Source organism: Suricata suricatta, chromosome 8, assembly GCF_006229205.1.
Source record: "Suricata suricatta isolate VVHF042 chromosome 8, meerkat_22Aug2017_6uvM2_HiC, whole genome shotgun sequence".
Lineage (NCBI taxonomy): Eukaryota > Metazoa > Chordata > Mammalia > Carnivora > Herpestidae > Suricata > Suricata suricatta.
The window spans coordinates 112,226,263-112,244,732 of NC_043707.1; the positions used below are offsets into that span (position 1 = coordinate 112,226,263).

General features: G+C 40.9%; 1 protein-coding gene across 5 annotated transcripts in view; it reads right to left on the bottom strand.

Annotated features, from left to right (window-relative positions):
• MACF1 (microtubule actin crosslinking factor 1) overlaps positions 1 to 18,470 on the bottom strand; it is a 324,783-nt gene that overhangs the window by 195,441 nt on the left and 110,872 nt on the right. For all 5 annotated transcript variants that reach the window (XM_029947033.1, XM_029947032.1, XM_029947029.1 and 2 more), the window contains exon 2: positions 6,462 to 6,523. In XM_029947033.1, the coding sequence (XP_029802893.1) occupies positions 6,462 to 6,523 (62 nt within the window). The remainder of the gene's footprint in view (positions 1 to 6,461; positions 6,524 to 18,470) is intronic.

An 18,470-nucleotide genomic window follows, 5' to 3' on the forward strand; every position in this document is an offset into this window, starting at 1 on the left:
AAACTGGTGCAGCCGCTCTGGAAAACAGTGTGGAGGTTCCTCAAAAAACTATCCATAGAACTCCCTTATGACCCAGCAATAGCACTGCTAGGGATTTATCCAAGGGATACAGAAGTGCTGGTGCATAGGAGCACATGTACCCCAATGTTCATAGCAGCACTGTCAACAATAGCCAAAACATGTAAAGAGACTAAATGTCCATCACCTGGTGAGTGGATCAAGAAGATGTGGTATATATATATATATATATGTGTGTGTGTGTGTGTACACACACACACACACACATACACACAATGGAGTATTACAGGGCAATGAGAAAGAATGAAATATGGCCATTTGTAGCAAAGTGGATAGACCTCGAGGGTGTCATGCTAAGCGAAATAAGTCAGGCAGAGAAGGATAGATACCATATGTTTGCACTCATAGGTCTAACAGGAGAACAGGAGAAACCTAACGGAGGACCAGGGGGAGGGGAAGAGGGAAAAAGAGTTGGGGAGAGAGAAGGACGCAAAACTTGAGAGACTATTGAATACTGAAAACGAACTGAGGGTTGAAGGGGAAGGGAGAGGGAGGAAAAGAGGTGGTGGTGATGGAGGAGGGCACTTGTGGGGAAGAGCACTGAGTGTTGTATGGAAACCAATTTGACAATAAACTATTTTTTAAAAAAAGGTATTATGCGAAGTGAAATTCTTAATTTCTCTCAGAGACAAATATATGACTTCACTCATATGGAGGAATTGAAGATACAAAACACATGAACATAAGGGAAGGGAAGCAAAAATAATATAAAAGGGTGGAAGACAAAACACAGACTCTTAAATATGGAGAACAAACAGAGGGTTACTGGAGGGGTTGTGGGAGGGCGAATGTGCTAAATGGGTAAGGGGCATTAAGGAATCTACTCCTGAAATCATTGGTGCACCATATGCTAACTAACTTGGATGTAAATTAAAAAATAAATTTAAGAAGAAAAGAAAGATAAAAAAAAAAGCTAAGGAAAGCTCTGCTCTCCCAGTTCTTTAAAGATTAACTTGAAGTTATGGGTGTTATAGCTCAGTCAGTAAAGCATGAGATGTCTGATCTTGGTTCAGGGTCATGATTTCAAGCCCCATGTTTGGTGTAGAGCTTATTAAAAAAAAAAAAAAAAGACTAACTTGAAGTTATAGAAAAACAAACATCTTCCCCCAGTTTCTGAGTAGCTTTCGCAAAGGGAATAGATTGCACTTGGGTACTTGGAATTAGAATCTGGCCCAAAGGGACTTGAACACTCCCAGCTGGCAGATGAGAAAAGCAGAGCTTGGTCAAGTTAGGTACCATGTATAACATCACTGATCTGGGAAGTGTCCATCACTGTCTCCCATCTCCAAGTTCAGTGCTCTTTCCCTTCACAAGACTTCCTTGATGCTTGAAGTGTAGAAAGGATATATTAACAAGACCTCCCCCTCCCCCAAAGAGAACCAAGGATTGTCATGTGGTATTCTTTGACACCTGCAGAAAACCTGATCAAGAAAACTTTTCCTCTAAAACTTAAAAGAAACACAAGCAGCTCTATTTCCTTGACCCAAACTATGTTGAAGAATGATGAAAGGTCAGAGAAGAAAGTTTTAAAGAGAAGAATATGTTGTTATTTATTCTCATCTAAACTTATAAAAGGTACAGGATATGTGAAAGTGAGCCTGGTAACTTTAAATGGATTTCTGAATTCATAGATTTCTTTTTTTTATTATATTTTTAAACATTTATTTATTTTTGAGAGGCAGAACATGAGATGGGGAGGGGCAGAGAGAGAGGTAGACAGAATCTGAAGCAGGCTCTAGGCTCTGAGGAAGCAGTCAGCACAGAGCCCAATATGGGGCTCGAACCACAAACCGTGAAATATGACCTAAGCCAGAGTCAGACACTCAACCAACAGAGCCATCCAGGCACCCCTGAATTCATAGATTTCTAAACTGCAACAGGAGGGGTGCCTGGGTGGCTCAGTCGGTTAAGCATCTGGCTTCGGCCCAGGTCATGATCTCATGGTTCGTGGATTCGAGCCCAGCGTCACGCTCTGTGCTGACAGCTAGCTCAGAGCCTTGAGCCTGCTTCAGATTCTGTACCTCTCTCTGTGACCCTCCTCTGCTCGTGCTGTCTCTCTCTGTCTCTCAAAAAATAAAAAAACAGAGCACTGGGTGTTGTATGGAAACTAATTTGACAATAAACTACTTAAAAAATAAACATATAGAGAATAATCTTTAAAAAAATAAAAAATAAACATAAAACAAATAAACTGTAACAGGAGAATTCCATATAGATTCAATGGCCAAATTTATCCTTGAGGAAAAGCCTAAAAGCTAATGAATGCTAAAAAACAGATTATAGTTGTCCCAGACTTATCACCTCTGAAAGACCTGTGCTCGTTTAAAACTTTAGATTTTGGGGGGTGCATGGTTGGCTTGGCCAGTAGAGCATGTAACTCCTCATCTCGAGGTCATGAATTCCAGCCCTATGTTGGGTGTGGAGTCTACTTGAAAAAAAAAAAGGTTTTTAAAATAACAAAACTCTAGATTTTTCCTTTTGATGATATTAGCATATGCCCGGAACTCCTGGGTTTGTAGGCTTGCATTCTAAATTAGGTCACTTCTATATTACAGATGCTAACAGCCTTAGCAAATCTCTTTTAAGATTGGACCAACAGTGTTCTCAACTAAGAAAGAAGAATTAATTTGCTTATTCCACAACAAACTGTTTCCCACAATGATAGCTGGGGATCCAAGAGAAGGTCAACTAGATCCAGAACTTAGGAGGTTTGGTTGCTTTGATCTTATATCCATCTACTTGCCAATGGCCATGTTAATCTGGATGCACTTGGGGAGCACAGCAAGAGATGCCTGAATTATAAAAAAACAAATCTCGATCTGTAATTCTCAGACCAAAGTTCAAAGGATGCCGGCATGGAGCAATGATTCTGATTAGTAGTGAATCTCTCTAAAATATCCCAAGATGAGAAATGTCCTTGGAACTATAGAACTGGGTCTGAGAAGAGATGAAAAATAGCCAGGGACTAAAGTAAAGCTCTGGCCAGCTTCCAATTTCTAACAATGCTCTGCTGTGTTCCTCTTGTTTCTCCCTCCCTGGGCCTCCTGTCATCATGCAGAACTGAGGAAGAGGTCCAACCAACAACAGCAGAGAGTCAGTGCATTTGTGTTCAAGTACAAAGTTTAAGGGACAAGCCTGAGTCAGGATAAATTCAGTTCTTCCGATTGTTAGAGATGAGGCATGAAAAAAATAAATTGGGGGCATAGTTAGTAGAAAGAACAAGTAATTTTGGTCATGAGACTTGTGAGTGATCCCTAGCTCCATCCTTCACCAGCTGTATGATCCTGGGAAAGTCACTTTATCCTTGTAACACTCATTTTCCTTAGTTGTGAACATTGAGTGGATAAAATACCTTTACTTCCTTCAGAGTTATTATAAGAATCAAGCCAGATAAGAATGTGCTGTGCAAACTACAAAGCATTATTAAAATATTATTTACACAAGACAACAAACATTGGGTACTTCTCACATCTGTGGTACAGTACATGGTAGAGAAAGTAGTACAATACAATCCTAACCCTCAATGAGCACGCTGATGGAGGAAACCAGTGAGCACACAAGGCATCACTTGAAAGTGGTGTGGAACAAAGACTTGTGATTAATTTAGTCTGAGGACTGGAGGTCAGATTCTCAGGAAGGTGATATTGGAGATGGGCCTTGAGGGTAAGTGGGTAATGGCCAGGCAGAGGACATTGGAAGGTGCATTCCAGGGAGAGAAAAATGAATAAGCAAAGAGGTGTGAAAGCACACAGTGTTTAGAGAGCACTGAGTTGTGTCATGTGGCCACAGCATAGGCCACACAGACGAGAATGCCTGCAAATGAAGCTGGGCAGCTTGGAGCCAGATTGGGAGGGGTTCTCCACCATGACAGAGTTCTATGTCATCAAACTGGGGATAAATGGTACACACTGAAGGAATTAGAGGGGAATAGCAATTTTTCCCCCTGTGTCTCTTCCTTTCTTCTGACACTAACAAAATAAGACATAAGATCTGCCTTCAAGTGACAATCAAACAGAAGATATGGAATATATAAAAATACTGTAACAGAACTATGTAAGGAATACAGTGAAGGCACAAAGAAAAGTGTAGTCAATTCCATATGGGAGATTTAGGAAAATATTTATTGAGGAGGTGTTAAATTAGAATTATGCAGGCAGAACAGAGCTGGAGAAGGCTCCACACAGAGAAAGTGGCATGAGCAAACATACAGTCATAAAATAGCATGGCGCATGGTTCAGCGAGAGCCTGAGGTAGGAGGGGAATTCAATGTAGGCAGAAGCCAGGGCTATTACGGCAGGCATTACAGCACAGGTTCTAGACCTTAGGTTGAGAGAGACAGAGAAAGAGAAAGAGAGAAAGGGGGGGGGGGAGTGCGGGCGAGCGAGCCCATGTGCATATATAAGCAGCAGAGAGAGAATCCCAAGCAGGCTCAGCACAGAGCCAGCCACACGTGGGGCTTAATCTCAGGAACCAAGAGATCATGACTTGAGCTGAAATCAAGAGTCAGATGCTTAACAGACTGAGCCACCCAGGTGCCCCTCATTATGTCCTTGTCCGTACTTTATACTTTGTAAAGTGCCCTCACCTGCAATCTCCATTAAACAAGTGACCCTAAGGAGTCATGTTTATGTAACCATCTCCCTAGCTACAGATTACTGAGCTATACATGGACACCTGACCCATGAAGGAAAAAGAAACCCCAGCTGATCAGATTTTCTGTGTTGTCTTCAGAATCCTGCAGCCACAGGAGTTGACATCACCATTTGAGAGAGAGCACCACAGCTTACACACAAGCAATAGGATAAATGCAGAGAAATTAATGTAGGAAGCATACAGAAATAAAAATGAAAGAACACAAGGCCTCATAAAAAGAGAGTAGCTGCCTGATAATGTTCAGTTTTCATAAAGCCTAGCTGCCTCCAGACACCAGAGTCTATGAGATCACCTCATATCCTTTTTCTTCCTGTGCTTCCTTGCATTCCACGTCACCAATGATCCCTGTGACTGACACAAGAGACTGCCAAAGAAGAATACAGAGAACAAAACTAGAAAATGGGTAAGGTTAGGACCCTAGGGACCAGCAACATGCAGTTAGAGATAGAAAAGCCAGTCACAGAGGCATGAAAAAGGCATTCATAGAGGAAAGAGGTAATTCAGGAAAAAGTAGTGTGGGAGAAACCAACATAAAAGAGGGTTTTAAGGAATAATAAATTAGTCAACAGTATCAGATGCTGTAGAGAAATCAAATAAGAGAAAGACAAAACCAGGCTACTGGATACGGCAATTAAGAGGTCACTGGTGACCTTTCCCAGAGCAGTAATCAATATAACTCAAAATTATCTGAATTATTTGAGTAATTATTACAAAATATTCAAAAACGTTTTCAAATACTGACTGCCATATTAGTCATACTGCTTAGCCTGAGGGGTGTGTGTGTGTGTGGTTTTTTTAATGTATTTATTTTGAGAGTGAGAGTATGAGCAGGGTAGGGACAGAGAGAACGGGTGACAGAGGATCTGAAGTGGGCTCTACAATGACAGCAGCAAGCCCAATGTGGGGCTCTATGTGAGATCATAACCTGAGCTGAAGTCGGACACTCAACCAACTCTGCCACCCAGGCGCTCCATAAGGTGGGCTTTTAACATACCTCTACCTTGTTTCCTACTTTATTTAAAAATAATAATAGGGGCGCCTGGGTGGCTTAGTCGGTTAAGCATCCAGCTTCAGCTCAGGTCATGATCTCATGGTTCATGGGTTCGAGCCCCATGTCGGGCTCTGTGCTGACAGCTAGCACAGAGCCTAGAACCTGTCTTCAGAATCTGTATCTCTCTCTCTCTGACTCTACCCTGCTTGCACTGTCTTTCTCTCTCTCAAAAATAAACAAAAAACATAAAAGAAATAAAAGTAATAATAAAACCTCCCCTGCCCCGCCTCCACCAGCCATTCTGGAAATATCCTGCATCTTAAACTGCATGGTGCTTATAATGTATATACACATGGAAAAATTGCTTAAGCTAAACATTTAAGATTTATGCACTTAGAGAATAAAAGCCCTTCTGCCCCATCCTTCCACAGTGGTCAAATCTAGAAAATAAATAAATAAAGAAGGGAGCTTATAACATATACAGCTAGGAATAAAGTGTTCTTTGAATCGAGGAAATCACCCCCCAGCAACTTCAACCTTCTGAAATAATGGCATTTATTACTATGCTCTCCAAGAAACTGATCAGTACAAGTTTCCACACTGTTATGACTGTGTCAGTTATTTTTAAAAAGTCACATGTGTATCTCCATCAAGCACATGACAAGGAATCTAAACTCTCCAAGAGACGAGACTGATAAACCCCGCCAATGCTAGTGCAGCAGCTGTGAAGGAGTCCTACCTTCATTAGGTGCTTGTTGACCCACTTGGTGAACGTCTTCTTCTGAACACGGTCCCGTTCATCTGTAAAGGAAACACAGAGAAGGCACTGGCTTAGCATTGCCCGGACAAGTTCCTATACCCCGGCTTCATCCACACTCCGACTTCTCTGTGGACTGGGAAGATAGTTTCAGTAGACCCATGAGAAGTGTCTTGTTGTTGGGAAGATTTGGCCTATCTGGACTTCCTCTTCTGTCCGGACCATGTGGCTGCTTTACAGATTAGACAAAATCATGTGCTTCAAAATCCATGTCATGGCGATATCTCCTTAACATCATAATCCTCTGGGGAGCAAGTGATTCTCTGCTTCCCCCAAAACAACCTCCATAAGCCAAAGCTGTGAACACCGCCTACAGAAAAGGTGGTGTGGCCTTAGTATTTGAGACCCTTGTAATGGCAGTGGTTACATCTCCCTCTTCGCAAACTGATCTGCCTGACCAATGCTCTGCTCCCACCGTCTCCTGGCCTAGCTTCCTCACCAGCTGTTACCAATCAGGCAAACTCAGACAGCTGCTCAGTTTACCCGCACTGCACATCTCCCCTACCCCTTCCTTCTCCTAAGTCTTAAAGAGCCACTTTATGGGCAAATTCTCCTTCATTCTCCATTTTGTGCACCTCTTTAACAAATTACTGCCAATACTTGGCAATCACTGTTCCAGAGGCCTGGTCTTGCAGAGGACTCCCTTTCTACCACACCTGCCAATTCCCCAGGGTGCTTCCACACCACTGATCCATCAGCCTTGCTCCTTTCCTTCTATCTGAAGCCTGTGTCATCTCCATACTATCTTGTTCAAATCATCCTCGCTGTCATGGACCACTCCCTACCACCTGCCCCCCTCCACATGGTGAATCCACCTTAACCTCCACAACAACTTAGTTCACATTGACTATCTTTGCAGGCACCCTCTGGCATTATCCTCAAATTACTTTATCTCCCATGCATATCCAGCCACCACACTGCCATTCCTGGGCCTCATTCCTCCTCCAAACATACCTACTTAACAGTCATCTTTATCAATCTTCCGTACCTCCTAATCAGACCCAACCTTCATCACTCCACTGCTTTTATTAAGAGCATCTAAGATTATCCCAGTATGGTCGACAACACAGTTAAGCAATTCAAAGCTGGCATCACTAATACCCCAGGAACTGTCACCTGCCTAACCTTCTACCAGTACATTCACCACAACAATCTGCGCACCTCAATTACTAACAAACACATTGCTTGACTCTTCCATTTCTTTCCCCAAGTCAGACAGCATTCCAGAGAAGAAAGTGGCAGAATTACATAACTCTAGTTCACTAGTAATCCACAAAAACATCAGTGAGGTTTTCCCTCCCTGATGCGCAGTTATTCCCTTCTAACCGACTGTCTAGTAAGAGCCACATAGGTACTATTCCAAACAATGCCAACAAACTCTCTCTCTACTTCTAGGTGAATGTACTACCTGCTCACATTTCTAAGTTTATAGTCATGCGGTAAGTGCTACTTCATCCCTCTCTGGTCTGCACTTCACATCCTTCTTTTCAGCTTTGAATCCTTTCCTGCCTTGCAAGAACACTGATCTCTTCCTACTATACACCACAGAACTTAGGAATCAGGATTAGTTATCTAGTGTCATTCCCTGCTGGAACATGATTCCCTTCAACAACAAAGAATCATCTATTCAGGGTTGAAAGGTATGCCCAAGTCCTGCAAACTTCTATAATATTCCTGATATTTAAGATTTAATAGAGAATTTACTATCTCCTAAGGCAATACATATTGATTTAATAGTTCTATAAAATGTCATCATTTGCTTCACTATAAATTCCACTTACTGGCTCTCATTTGGAATTATTAGAATTTAAGTGTAGACTATCTTTCACTTAATAGAGTCCTGCAAGTATTCAAAACCAAGATCTTTATTAGATTTGACCACTGTCATTCCAATATATTTTGATCTTTACAGATGTTGATTCAGTTATCCAATGTTTTCATTATCCTTTCCAAACCTGTGTCATCTACAAACTGAATCACAATCAACTTACAACTCAAAAAGTTAAAAATAGAACTATCCTACAACCCAGCAATTGCACTACCAGAGATTTACACAAAGGCTACAAAAATACTGATTCCAAGGGGCACATGCATCCCAATGTTTATGGCAGCATTATCAATAATAGCCAAATTATGGAAAGAGCCTGAGTGTCCATTGAGTGATGAATGGATAAAGATGTGGTACACATACACACACATAGGAATAATACTGAGCCATCAAAAAGAATGAAATTTTGCCACTTACACTGATGTGGGTGCGGCTAGAGTGTATTATGCTAAATGAAATAAGTCAGAGAAAGACAAATACCATACTATCAATCATATGTGGAATTTAAGAAACAAAACAGATGAACATAGGGGAAGGAAAAAAAAGAAAGTGAGGGAGGCAAACCATGAGATTCAACTACAGAGATCAAACTGAAGGTTGCTGGGGGGAAGCAGGTGGTGGATGGGCTAAATAGGCAAAGGGTATTAAGGAGGGCACTTGATGGGATGAACACTGGGTGTTATATGTAAGTGATGAATCACTAAATTCTACTTCTGAAACCAGTATTACACTATATGTTAACTAACTAGAATTTAAATAAAAACCTGAAACAAAAATAAACACAAAAGAATCTACTTACAACTGTAGTCTCATCTATATCACTGACACTTTGCTCATACTATTTATTTTCTCTTCATGACATGCTAATCTCTCCCCCTCTACCTCTCCAAATGCTATTTCTTCCTTATAATCTAGTTCACTCATTTACTCATTTCTTCTTTGAATACATCTTTAAGGACCTCGCTGCTTGAAAGAGCCTGTGTTTGACTCTGACAATAGATACCAAAGTCACAGTCCCTATCTTTAAAAGAGATGACAGTCATGGTGCCTGGCTGCCTCGGTTGGTGGAGGTGACTCCTGATCTCAGGGTCCTGAGTTCAAGCCCCATGATGGGCATGGAACCTACAAAGAAAAGAAAACAAAAAGAAAAGAAAAAGAGAAGAGATGACGAACAATCTAGCAGAAAAGAGAAATAACTTCAGTACAGTTTGATACATGCTATAACAGAGCGCTCAAAAACAGAAGAGAAATGGTTAAGTTACCTGAACAGGAGAGGGAAACATGGGCAGGTAGAGAAAAGTTTCCAGATGAATGACTCTACCTAAACCTTAAAAGATGAGTAGAAGTTAGCCAGGATTTAAAGGGAAGGGACAAAGCTACTACATGAAGCTTCACGCAAATTCATGGAGACAACCAGGAGCTTATGTTCAGAGAAGTGCACAGAATCAAGGATGGTTGAAAGACAGGATGTGTATTAGGTAGTGGAGAGATTTAAAACTAGATAGGATGGCATGGGCCAAATCATGACCATTCTTGCAAGCTAAGGAGTCCAAACTTTACCACTAAGAAATTAGTAGGAGAAGGTAAGGGGAAGCTTAGAAAGATTTTAAATCAGAGATGACATGATCAGATGTGTGCTGGAGAAAAACTACACTGGCGGCCTTTCCTGACAACTCCAGGCTCAAGAGTCTCTTTCTCCTACAAATTTTTATGGCACTTACCATGCTAATCACTCAGTCAGCACTTATATAGAGAGTCCCGAACTTTTAATATGCTTACTCTCACATAACCAACGAGATCATTAACTCCTTAAGGAAAGAGATTGGGCTTTGCTTTTTGTATCTCCCAAAGCTGCTAACAGCTAAAGCTCTGCAGGATATGATCAAAAACAAAAACAAAAACTGTCAAAATATGATTAGAAGACTGATTAATGAAACACACAGAATGAAATCAGAGCCAAGTTACCTATAAGAAAACAGTCCAATAGGTTAAAAAAAAAAAAAAACCAACAGTATAGTAAGTGTCACCTGTGTGCTGAAACATGCAATCATGATGAGAAAATTAAAAGCCAATTGGAAAGTTCTGCCCTCCCACCCTACATTTTCACCACTACCAAACCCATTCTGCTTCACTACACTTAATACCTTCATAACCAAGAGTGGCCTGTTTCTAATTTTACAAAACTCTCATGCTGGAGACACAAGTTTTCCTTCTTATTTTTCTTTTCATAATTTCTTTTATCATGAAAGTTGTACATGTTTGCTGTGACAGGTTAAATAATACATAATTGGAAAAGGAGAAGTTAACAAATTTCCTTTTAAAATGATCAACTTTATTCTTTTTTTAAAGTAGGATTCATGGCCAGTGCAGAGTCCAGTGTGGCTTGAACTTGTCACCCTGACAGGGAGACCCAAACCAAGATCAAGAGTCAGACACCCAACTGACTGAGCCACTGAGGTGCCCCAAACTAATCAACAGTTTAAAGAAGAGGCAGAATTCATAGGATTTCTTTTTAGTCCACTGCCTCCTTCGTTTTAGCCCTAAAGATGCAACGGGCATGATGGAGACTGCTCCATCTCACTGTATCCATACATTATTCCGTTCTCCTACTAAGTCCTTCCAGGATTAATAATGTGCTAGGCAGACCTGATGTTCTCATATCAGTCATATTTCCATAGCTAAAAAATAGATTTTCAGTTCAGGGGTGAGAGGTCTAAGTACTTATTCTGAACATAATTACTAAGAGCAACATGATTACAAGCCCTTGCTTTAGAGCTGAGCCAGAAGCTCCTCAGAAAAGAGTTTTATGGAACAACAGTGCCCCAAAGCTGGAGGATACTTTTTCAGGATCCTGTGTTGCAGAACCACCAATTACACACAAGTTCTTTCTGATTTAAGCATTAAGACGAGGATACTGCAGTACATGGGGGTTAAGATCGTAGTATTTTTAAACAAGGAAATTCATTAAGGAAGCCAAAGAGCAACTTTAACTATTAGACCTTCAGAATGCTCCAAACAGCTCCAACTTCCAAACTTTTAAATAAGATTTAGGTTTGGCTCCTTACACATAAATCCCTAATTAATTCCAGGTCCGGCGGAAGAGCTTTCTAGCTAACATTGGAGGTACAATTTTCAAAGGTACCCTTGTCAATCAAAGACAAGGTCATATTCTTTTTGATGCTTCTTATAAACTTGGCCCCACCAACAAAACACCCAACGGCCCACTGGGCAATTCCTTCCACCTAAAATCTGGATCCCATCTCTCCCCTTCTGCTCAGGAACCTTAATCCAACAATTATCCCCTAGCATGTATATCTTTAACTTCTCTCTTTCCTTTCCCCTTGGCTTCCTGAACAAGTATGATGACAATGCTGTCTCTACTTTCTCACCTCCTATTTCCCCATGTGACCTGCATGGTCTCCAGCCCCACAAATTCACTGAACCTGCTTTCTCCACAATCACCTACCTAACTTCCAATTCAGAGGACACTGCTGATCATTCCATCACCTTTTAAACCCACTCTCCCTCATGAATCTCAGACTCCATTCTACCCTAGTGTTCCTCTTCCTCTTTGGTTGTTCCTTCTCTTCTGCTCACTCCTTAAAATTTTACTTGTCATTCCCCCTCTTTCCTTCATTCTGCATTACAGGTTCTTAAGATATCCATGGACCCACAAGTCCATAGGTGGGTTTGGAGAGGGGTGCCATGAACCACCTAAAACTGCATGCAAAATTTTGGGTGTTATGTGCATGGTGGAAGGGGAAAACATAGTTTTTGTTTGTTTGTTTTTTATGTTTATTTTTGAGAGAGAGAGAGAAAGAAGAGAGCACGAGCGGGGAAGGGGCAGAGAGAGAGGAAGAATCCAAAGCAGTGTCCAGGCTCTGTGCTTACAGCTCAGAGCCTGACACAGGGCTCAAATTCACAAACCGTGAAATCATAACCTGAGCTGAAGTCAGATGCTTAACTGACTGAGCCACCCAGGCACCCCAAAAAACATAGCTTTTAAAAAAATTTACAAAGAGCTGTTCTCTCCATTCTCCCAGAATGACTTCATCTACTCCCATGTTTTCAACCATAACTGATAATTTTCAAATCCGTATCTTAAGCTCATGCTTTAGTCCTAAATACCACTCTCATATGTCTAATTGCCTCCTAAACATTTCATGCTCATCTCAAATTCAACTTGTCTAAAACTGGACTGTTCTCTCTGCTTCTAACAGGTTTCCCTACTATAATCCATCAGTTGAGGACTGAATGTTTGTATCTCCTCCCCTAAATTCATATGTTGAAATCCTAATCCTCCACTGTGATAAGTATCAGGAGGTGAGGCCTTGGAGACATGATTAGGTCCTGAGGGTGGAGCCTTATAAAAAGGTGGTTGTTTATAAAAGGATCCCAAACAAGCTCTCTCTCTCTCTCTCTCTGCCATGTGAGGGTACAGTGAGAAGACAGCAGTCTATGAACCAAGAAGAGGGCTCTCACCAGGCACCGTGTTTGCAGTTGCTTTGATCTTGGACTTCCAGCCTCCAGAATTGTTAGAAATAAAGGTATGTTGTTTAAGCCACCAAGTGTGTGGTTGTATTATGGCAGCCCAAACTAAGACACTATCCTTCTCAATGCTGCCGGCCATCTTTCTGCAAAACTGATCTTACTGTCTGCCTTAAAACCCTTCAGTGACTCCATATCCTCCTAATTAACATCAACAGTTACCATTTATTCAACACCTGCTTATGTGCTACACACCTTACATATATTGTTTCAAATGCTCAACAACCCTGAAAGCTAAATATTATTTTACTGGAAAGATAAAGCCTAGAGAGGGTAAGTAATTTTTCTGAGATCACAAGCTAGATAATGAAGTAAAATCTGAACCCAGCTCCACTGGGTTCCAAAGCCTGAAGCCTCCATTCAGTATAATCAAACTTTTTATCTCAGCATCTAAGACTCATTATGATGTGATGCCTGTCTGCCACTCATTCCTCTCTACCGCTGCATAAAAATTCTAACTTTCAGCCTTACTGAACATTCTTGCTGAATGTAATCTTTCTCTTGTATTTACTGTTCCCTCTGCATGAAATATAGCTCCCCCTTCTCTGATTACTTATTGTTCTATACTCAACTCAACCATCACTTCCTCCAGGAGCACTTCCTCTCCCTTATACACACTAGTTGAGCTGATCTTACTCTTGTGCTTAGTACAAGATATCACTGTTTGCATGTCCATCTGTCCTACTCTCCTAGAAACAATTTGACAATAGGCCTACAATTGGAATTAATGCCTGCATTTGAGGTGCAAAGCTCTGTGTTCTAATCCAACATAGCCTATAACATAGTCCCAGTGCATTACAAATCATTAAAAAAAAAAGCAAATAAGAGAACAGCTTCTGCTTGTTTCCCTGGGGGCCACGGAAAAATCACCAGCTGCTTAAGAAGCCCAAGAAGCACCAACCACCTAGAAATGGAAAACTGAGATATCTGAGCTGACAGAGAAGGGAAGTAGATAGTCAGAAAAGCCTGTGCCTTGACCTCATGAAGTTTACAACCTAATGGCAAAGGCCAGTATGTAAATAATTAACAATATTATCAAGCAAATAACACACCAGATCCAAGCCACACAAAATGATGCTGATAATCACAGAGTTGGCTAATTCTGACAGAGCCGTAGGAGAAGAGTTCATGGAAGACATGATGCTTGAACTAAACCTTGGATAACAATTAGGATTTGGGCAGCCCAAAAAGGAGTTAGGAATTCCAAACAGAAGAAAAAGCATGAGCAGCAATTGGGAGACATGTAAGTACAGAGGATGTATTTCAGGGAATAGTATAGCTCTGCACAGCTGACATTCAACAATGTAATGAGAAAGGAAGCTCGTTAGGTCATCTGAGGATAAATCACTCCAGAAAACTGAACGAGTATGTATTTAATTCAGTAAATAAAATGATATCCCTGAGATTTTCTAAATAAGAGGCTGTTTTGGAAAGATTAATCTGGCATTGGACTGAAGGCCAGACTGCAGCAGACAGACAACTAAGGTACAAGAACCAGCTAGATGTCTACTGTGACAAACCAAGAAAGAAATCTAAGAGCATGAATTAGGGCAGAGGAAGCAGGGTTATAAAAAGGGCAGGCAAGATGTGCAAAATAAAATAGAGGCAGAAACAATAGCCCTTAAATAGTGACTAGATATGGTAAGGAAAGTGAGGTTCAAAACAATTCTAATGTTTCTAATCAACTAATATTGGTTGGTCAACTAATGTTTCCAGCAACTGTGAGGAATGGTATATTGAGATTAGGAAAACAGAAGGAGGCACAGATAGGTTGTACATAGGTTGGGTAAAGTAGAAGAAAAATAATGAAGTGTCAGCAGCACCTTCTTGCTGACAGTTGGAACCCTGGGTCTAGAGTTTAGAAGAGCAGTCAGAATTGAGGATACAGATTTGAAGCCAACTGTTTACAGGTGAGGCTGTGGCAAGTACAGTAGACTGCCTCTCTCAACAAATCTTCCTAAATCACCACTTTGCCCATATTATCCTTCTACTCAAAATCCTTTAGTGGCTCCCAGAAGACTAAGTCCAGGCCCTTCATTTCCAAACACTGCTTACAACCCTTTGATATTTGATTCTAGTTTTTATTCACTATGTGTTAGGTGGTTGGAGGAGATAAAGATGTAGCCTCTGACCTAAAGAAATTTACAATCTACTCTTCCAGCTTATCTTTAGGCTCTCCCCTACATGACCTGACTACAACCATTCTGATATCATTGTTTCCAAACACACCTTGCACATTCTTGTCTTTGTTCACCATTTGCCCCTACTGGAATATCTGCCCACCCCCCTCCCTTTTGGATCATCTAAGTTAGAACCTTACAAGATGCAGCTGAAGTCCCACTTCTTCCTTTATACCTTTCTGGCTACGCCAGCCACCTCTAGATGCCTCTAGGTACCTATGTTTATTCAATTTACTTGGCACCAAACATATAAAACCTATTGTTAGATACCTCTATATGTAAATCCTATTTATCTGAACTTTAGCTCTTTGGAGTCAAGAACAATGTTTTAAATTTTCTTAAACATCCAACATATAAGACAACAATGGGTACTCAAGAATACTCATTCATTTAACAAATATACACTGAAAGCCCACTATGTGCCAAGGTTATATCCACAAGGACACTTTACGATGGTATTTTCAACGTCAGACTAAGAAGTATTCCAAATGATAAAAGGCTGGTTTTCAAAAAAAGAAAAAAGTGGGGGCAGGGAGGGGAGAGGCAGGCTCCCAGTAGGTTAAAAATTGGGTCCTTGATTTCAGCTCAGGTCATGATCTCATGGTTGTGGGATCAATCCCCTCCCCCATCCTATGTCAGGCTCCATACCCAGTGCTAGATGTGAAGACTGCTTGGTATTCTCTCTCTTCCTCTTCCTCTGCCCTCCTGTGCTATCTCCCCCCTCCCATGCCCCTTCCCCCCAAAAAGCTGCTTTTCAGCAAGGAGCAGGGATTTCCATTCAGATGTCCCATCTACAGTTACAGCTTTCCTAAATTCTTCTTGCCATCTGGATGCAGAGACTTTGAACCACTTAATGTAAGCTCAAAGATCCATAAATACAGAAGACAAATTGATGATCACCAAAGGGGGGTGGGGTATAGAGATGCGCAAAATGTGTGAAGGGGAGTGGGAGATACAGGCTTCCAGCTACGGGATGAGTAAGGCACAGGGATAGAAGGTACAGCATAGGGAATATAGTCAATGATATAGTAATTGCTTTGTATGGTGACAAATGATAGATACACTGTGGTGAGCATAGCGTAAGGTATAAACTTATCAAATCATATGCCTCAAACTAACCTAACATTGTGTGTCTACTACACTTCAATAAGAAAAGAAGGGAGAGAGGGGCAGGGGAGGGGGAGAGGAGGAGAATGGGACAGGGAGAGGAAAGGAGAGGAAGGGAAAGAAGACAGGACGAATTGGAGATCAAGCAATTAAACTGTGTTTACCAAAAATGTATAATGGCACCAGCATTATAAGTGATTCCTATCCTCAGATATATATAAGTTCAACTTTGGGAGATAAGACTGACCTAGATATTGTGTATATTCTGTGTCAGGCACTGTGCAAAGGCTGTCTTATTTAGTATTTGACTTACTCCTCACAACTCCACCAAGTACGCATTATTTATAGCAAAGTGAGGCTCCAAGAGATTTATTAATAATTTGCCAGAAGCCACACAGTTAACAAGTAGCAGAATGGAGATTCAGATCCACGTCTGCCATGGACTTTTAACCACCATACCTACCGCCACCACGAAATTATTAGGAGGCAACACAACACAGTCCTGTGTAATAATGAGAAGAAGGGAGGTGCAAACTGTAACTGTAAGAGGGATTCATGACAGAAACCTATCACCAAGGGTTGGTACAGACTTAGATGTCTCAATGAAGACTGAGATTTGGGAGTTTAGGGAAGTGATAATTCTAGAAACTTCAATGCAAATAAAGTTTTATGTTATTTCTTAGGCAGACAGGAACTTTATGAATGATAATTCTTTGCTCTATTGGGAATCAGAGGGTATAAGACAGAACTTAGATACAAAAATAATCTGAGAGCAAACATGTAGCAAGAGAAATGAGCCACAGAGATGGAGGGAAAGGCATACAAGGAGATGTGAAGAGGGAGAAAACCTCAATAGTTTCTTGAATATTCATTAGATTATCACATTCAGAGATACGGCAAATACTTCACAGATAGACAGAGATCAGAGGTTTAAGAATCCTCAAAATATCTTTGGGGCACCTGGGTGGCTCAGTTGGTTAAGAGGCCAACTTCAGCTCAGGTCATGATCTCACAATTCATGGGTTCGAGCCCTGCATCAGGGTCTGTGCTGACAGCTCAGTGCCTGGAGCCTACTTCTGATTCTGCTTCTCCTTCACTCTCTGACCATCCCCCACTCACACTCTGTGTCTCTCTCTCTCAAAAATAAATAAACGTTAAAAAAATTTTTTTAAAGATGAAGAAATCCCAGTCCTGTGAAATTTGAGAACTTGGATAAAGTGCCACTGTGGCAGAATCAAGCCTATAACTTGGATTTCCTGGCCTCTTGTTTCTGATTCTTAACTTAATGAACACTCATCTCCCCTTCTTTGAACCTGAGTTTCATCTAGAATGTGAGTTTTAACTAGATCAGTGGTACCCAAATATCAATTTGAAACCCACCATATCAAAATCACCTGCAGAGCTTACATGGGCTAAGTGCTGGAATATCATGCACTCCTCATAATGACTCAGAGTTAGGGTCTATTTAAACCCTCTCTTAACAAATGAAGAAACCAAGGCATAGAAAGGTCAAGCAATTCTCTATCTCTAGACCAGGAACCCCAAGTAAACAGGCAATGCCAAAGTCCCTCTTTTAACTATTAGCCAGGGGATTAAAAGAGGTAGGATGAGAGAGAATAATATTTTTGCTTTGAAACTTGCAATATTCTACATTTCCTTATATTTCTCTGTTGATTACAGAAAAGGGGACCTTTTATCTCCAAGCCCTTTCAGATGCAGAAGACTCTTTCCTCTCTAGATCTCAGGGAGGAAATCTCAATGATACCAGAAAGATAAAAGCCTAGACTACACGGCAACAAGGGACTAAAACAGCCCCTCCATGTGCCCCAAACATTATTATAATACCACCTTTGTTTCTCAGAAAGCACTTAAATACCTAGCAGTACTGGCCTACCAGTCAGGAGACAGAATTGGAACCCTAGCTACACTACACCCCTTCTGAGACTTCTTTTACCATCTCCCCTTGATAAAACAGCCAGTGATTTCCATTTTAGTGAAAACCTATTTGGGTCACAATTTTGTTCTGCTTTAGAGACTCAAGAATATAAAATCAAAAGATATTTTGATTATCAAAGTCGGTGATCAATCCAGGAGTTCCCAAACTTGGATTTCACCAATCAGTAAATGTTCCAAAATAAATCAGAAAACCTATCATAAAGTTGTCAACCTTTTCTTTTGTTAAGTAGGGATTATCTAAAACAAACTACCACCGAAGAAAAATTTTTTCATAAAATAAAGAACATTGTAACAACAGAGAAATAGGAAGGG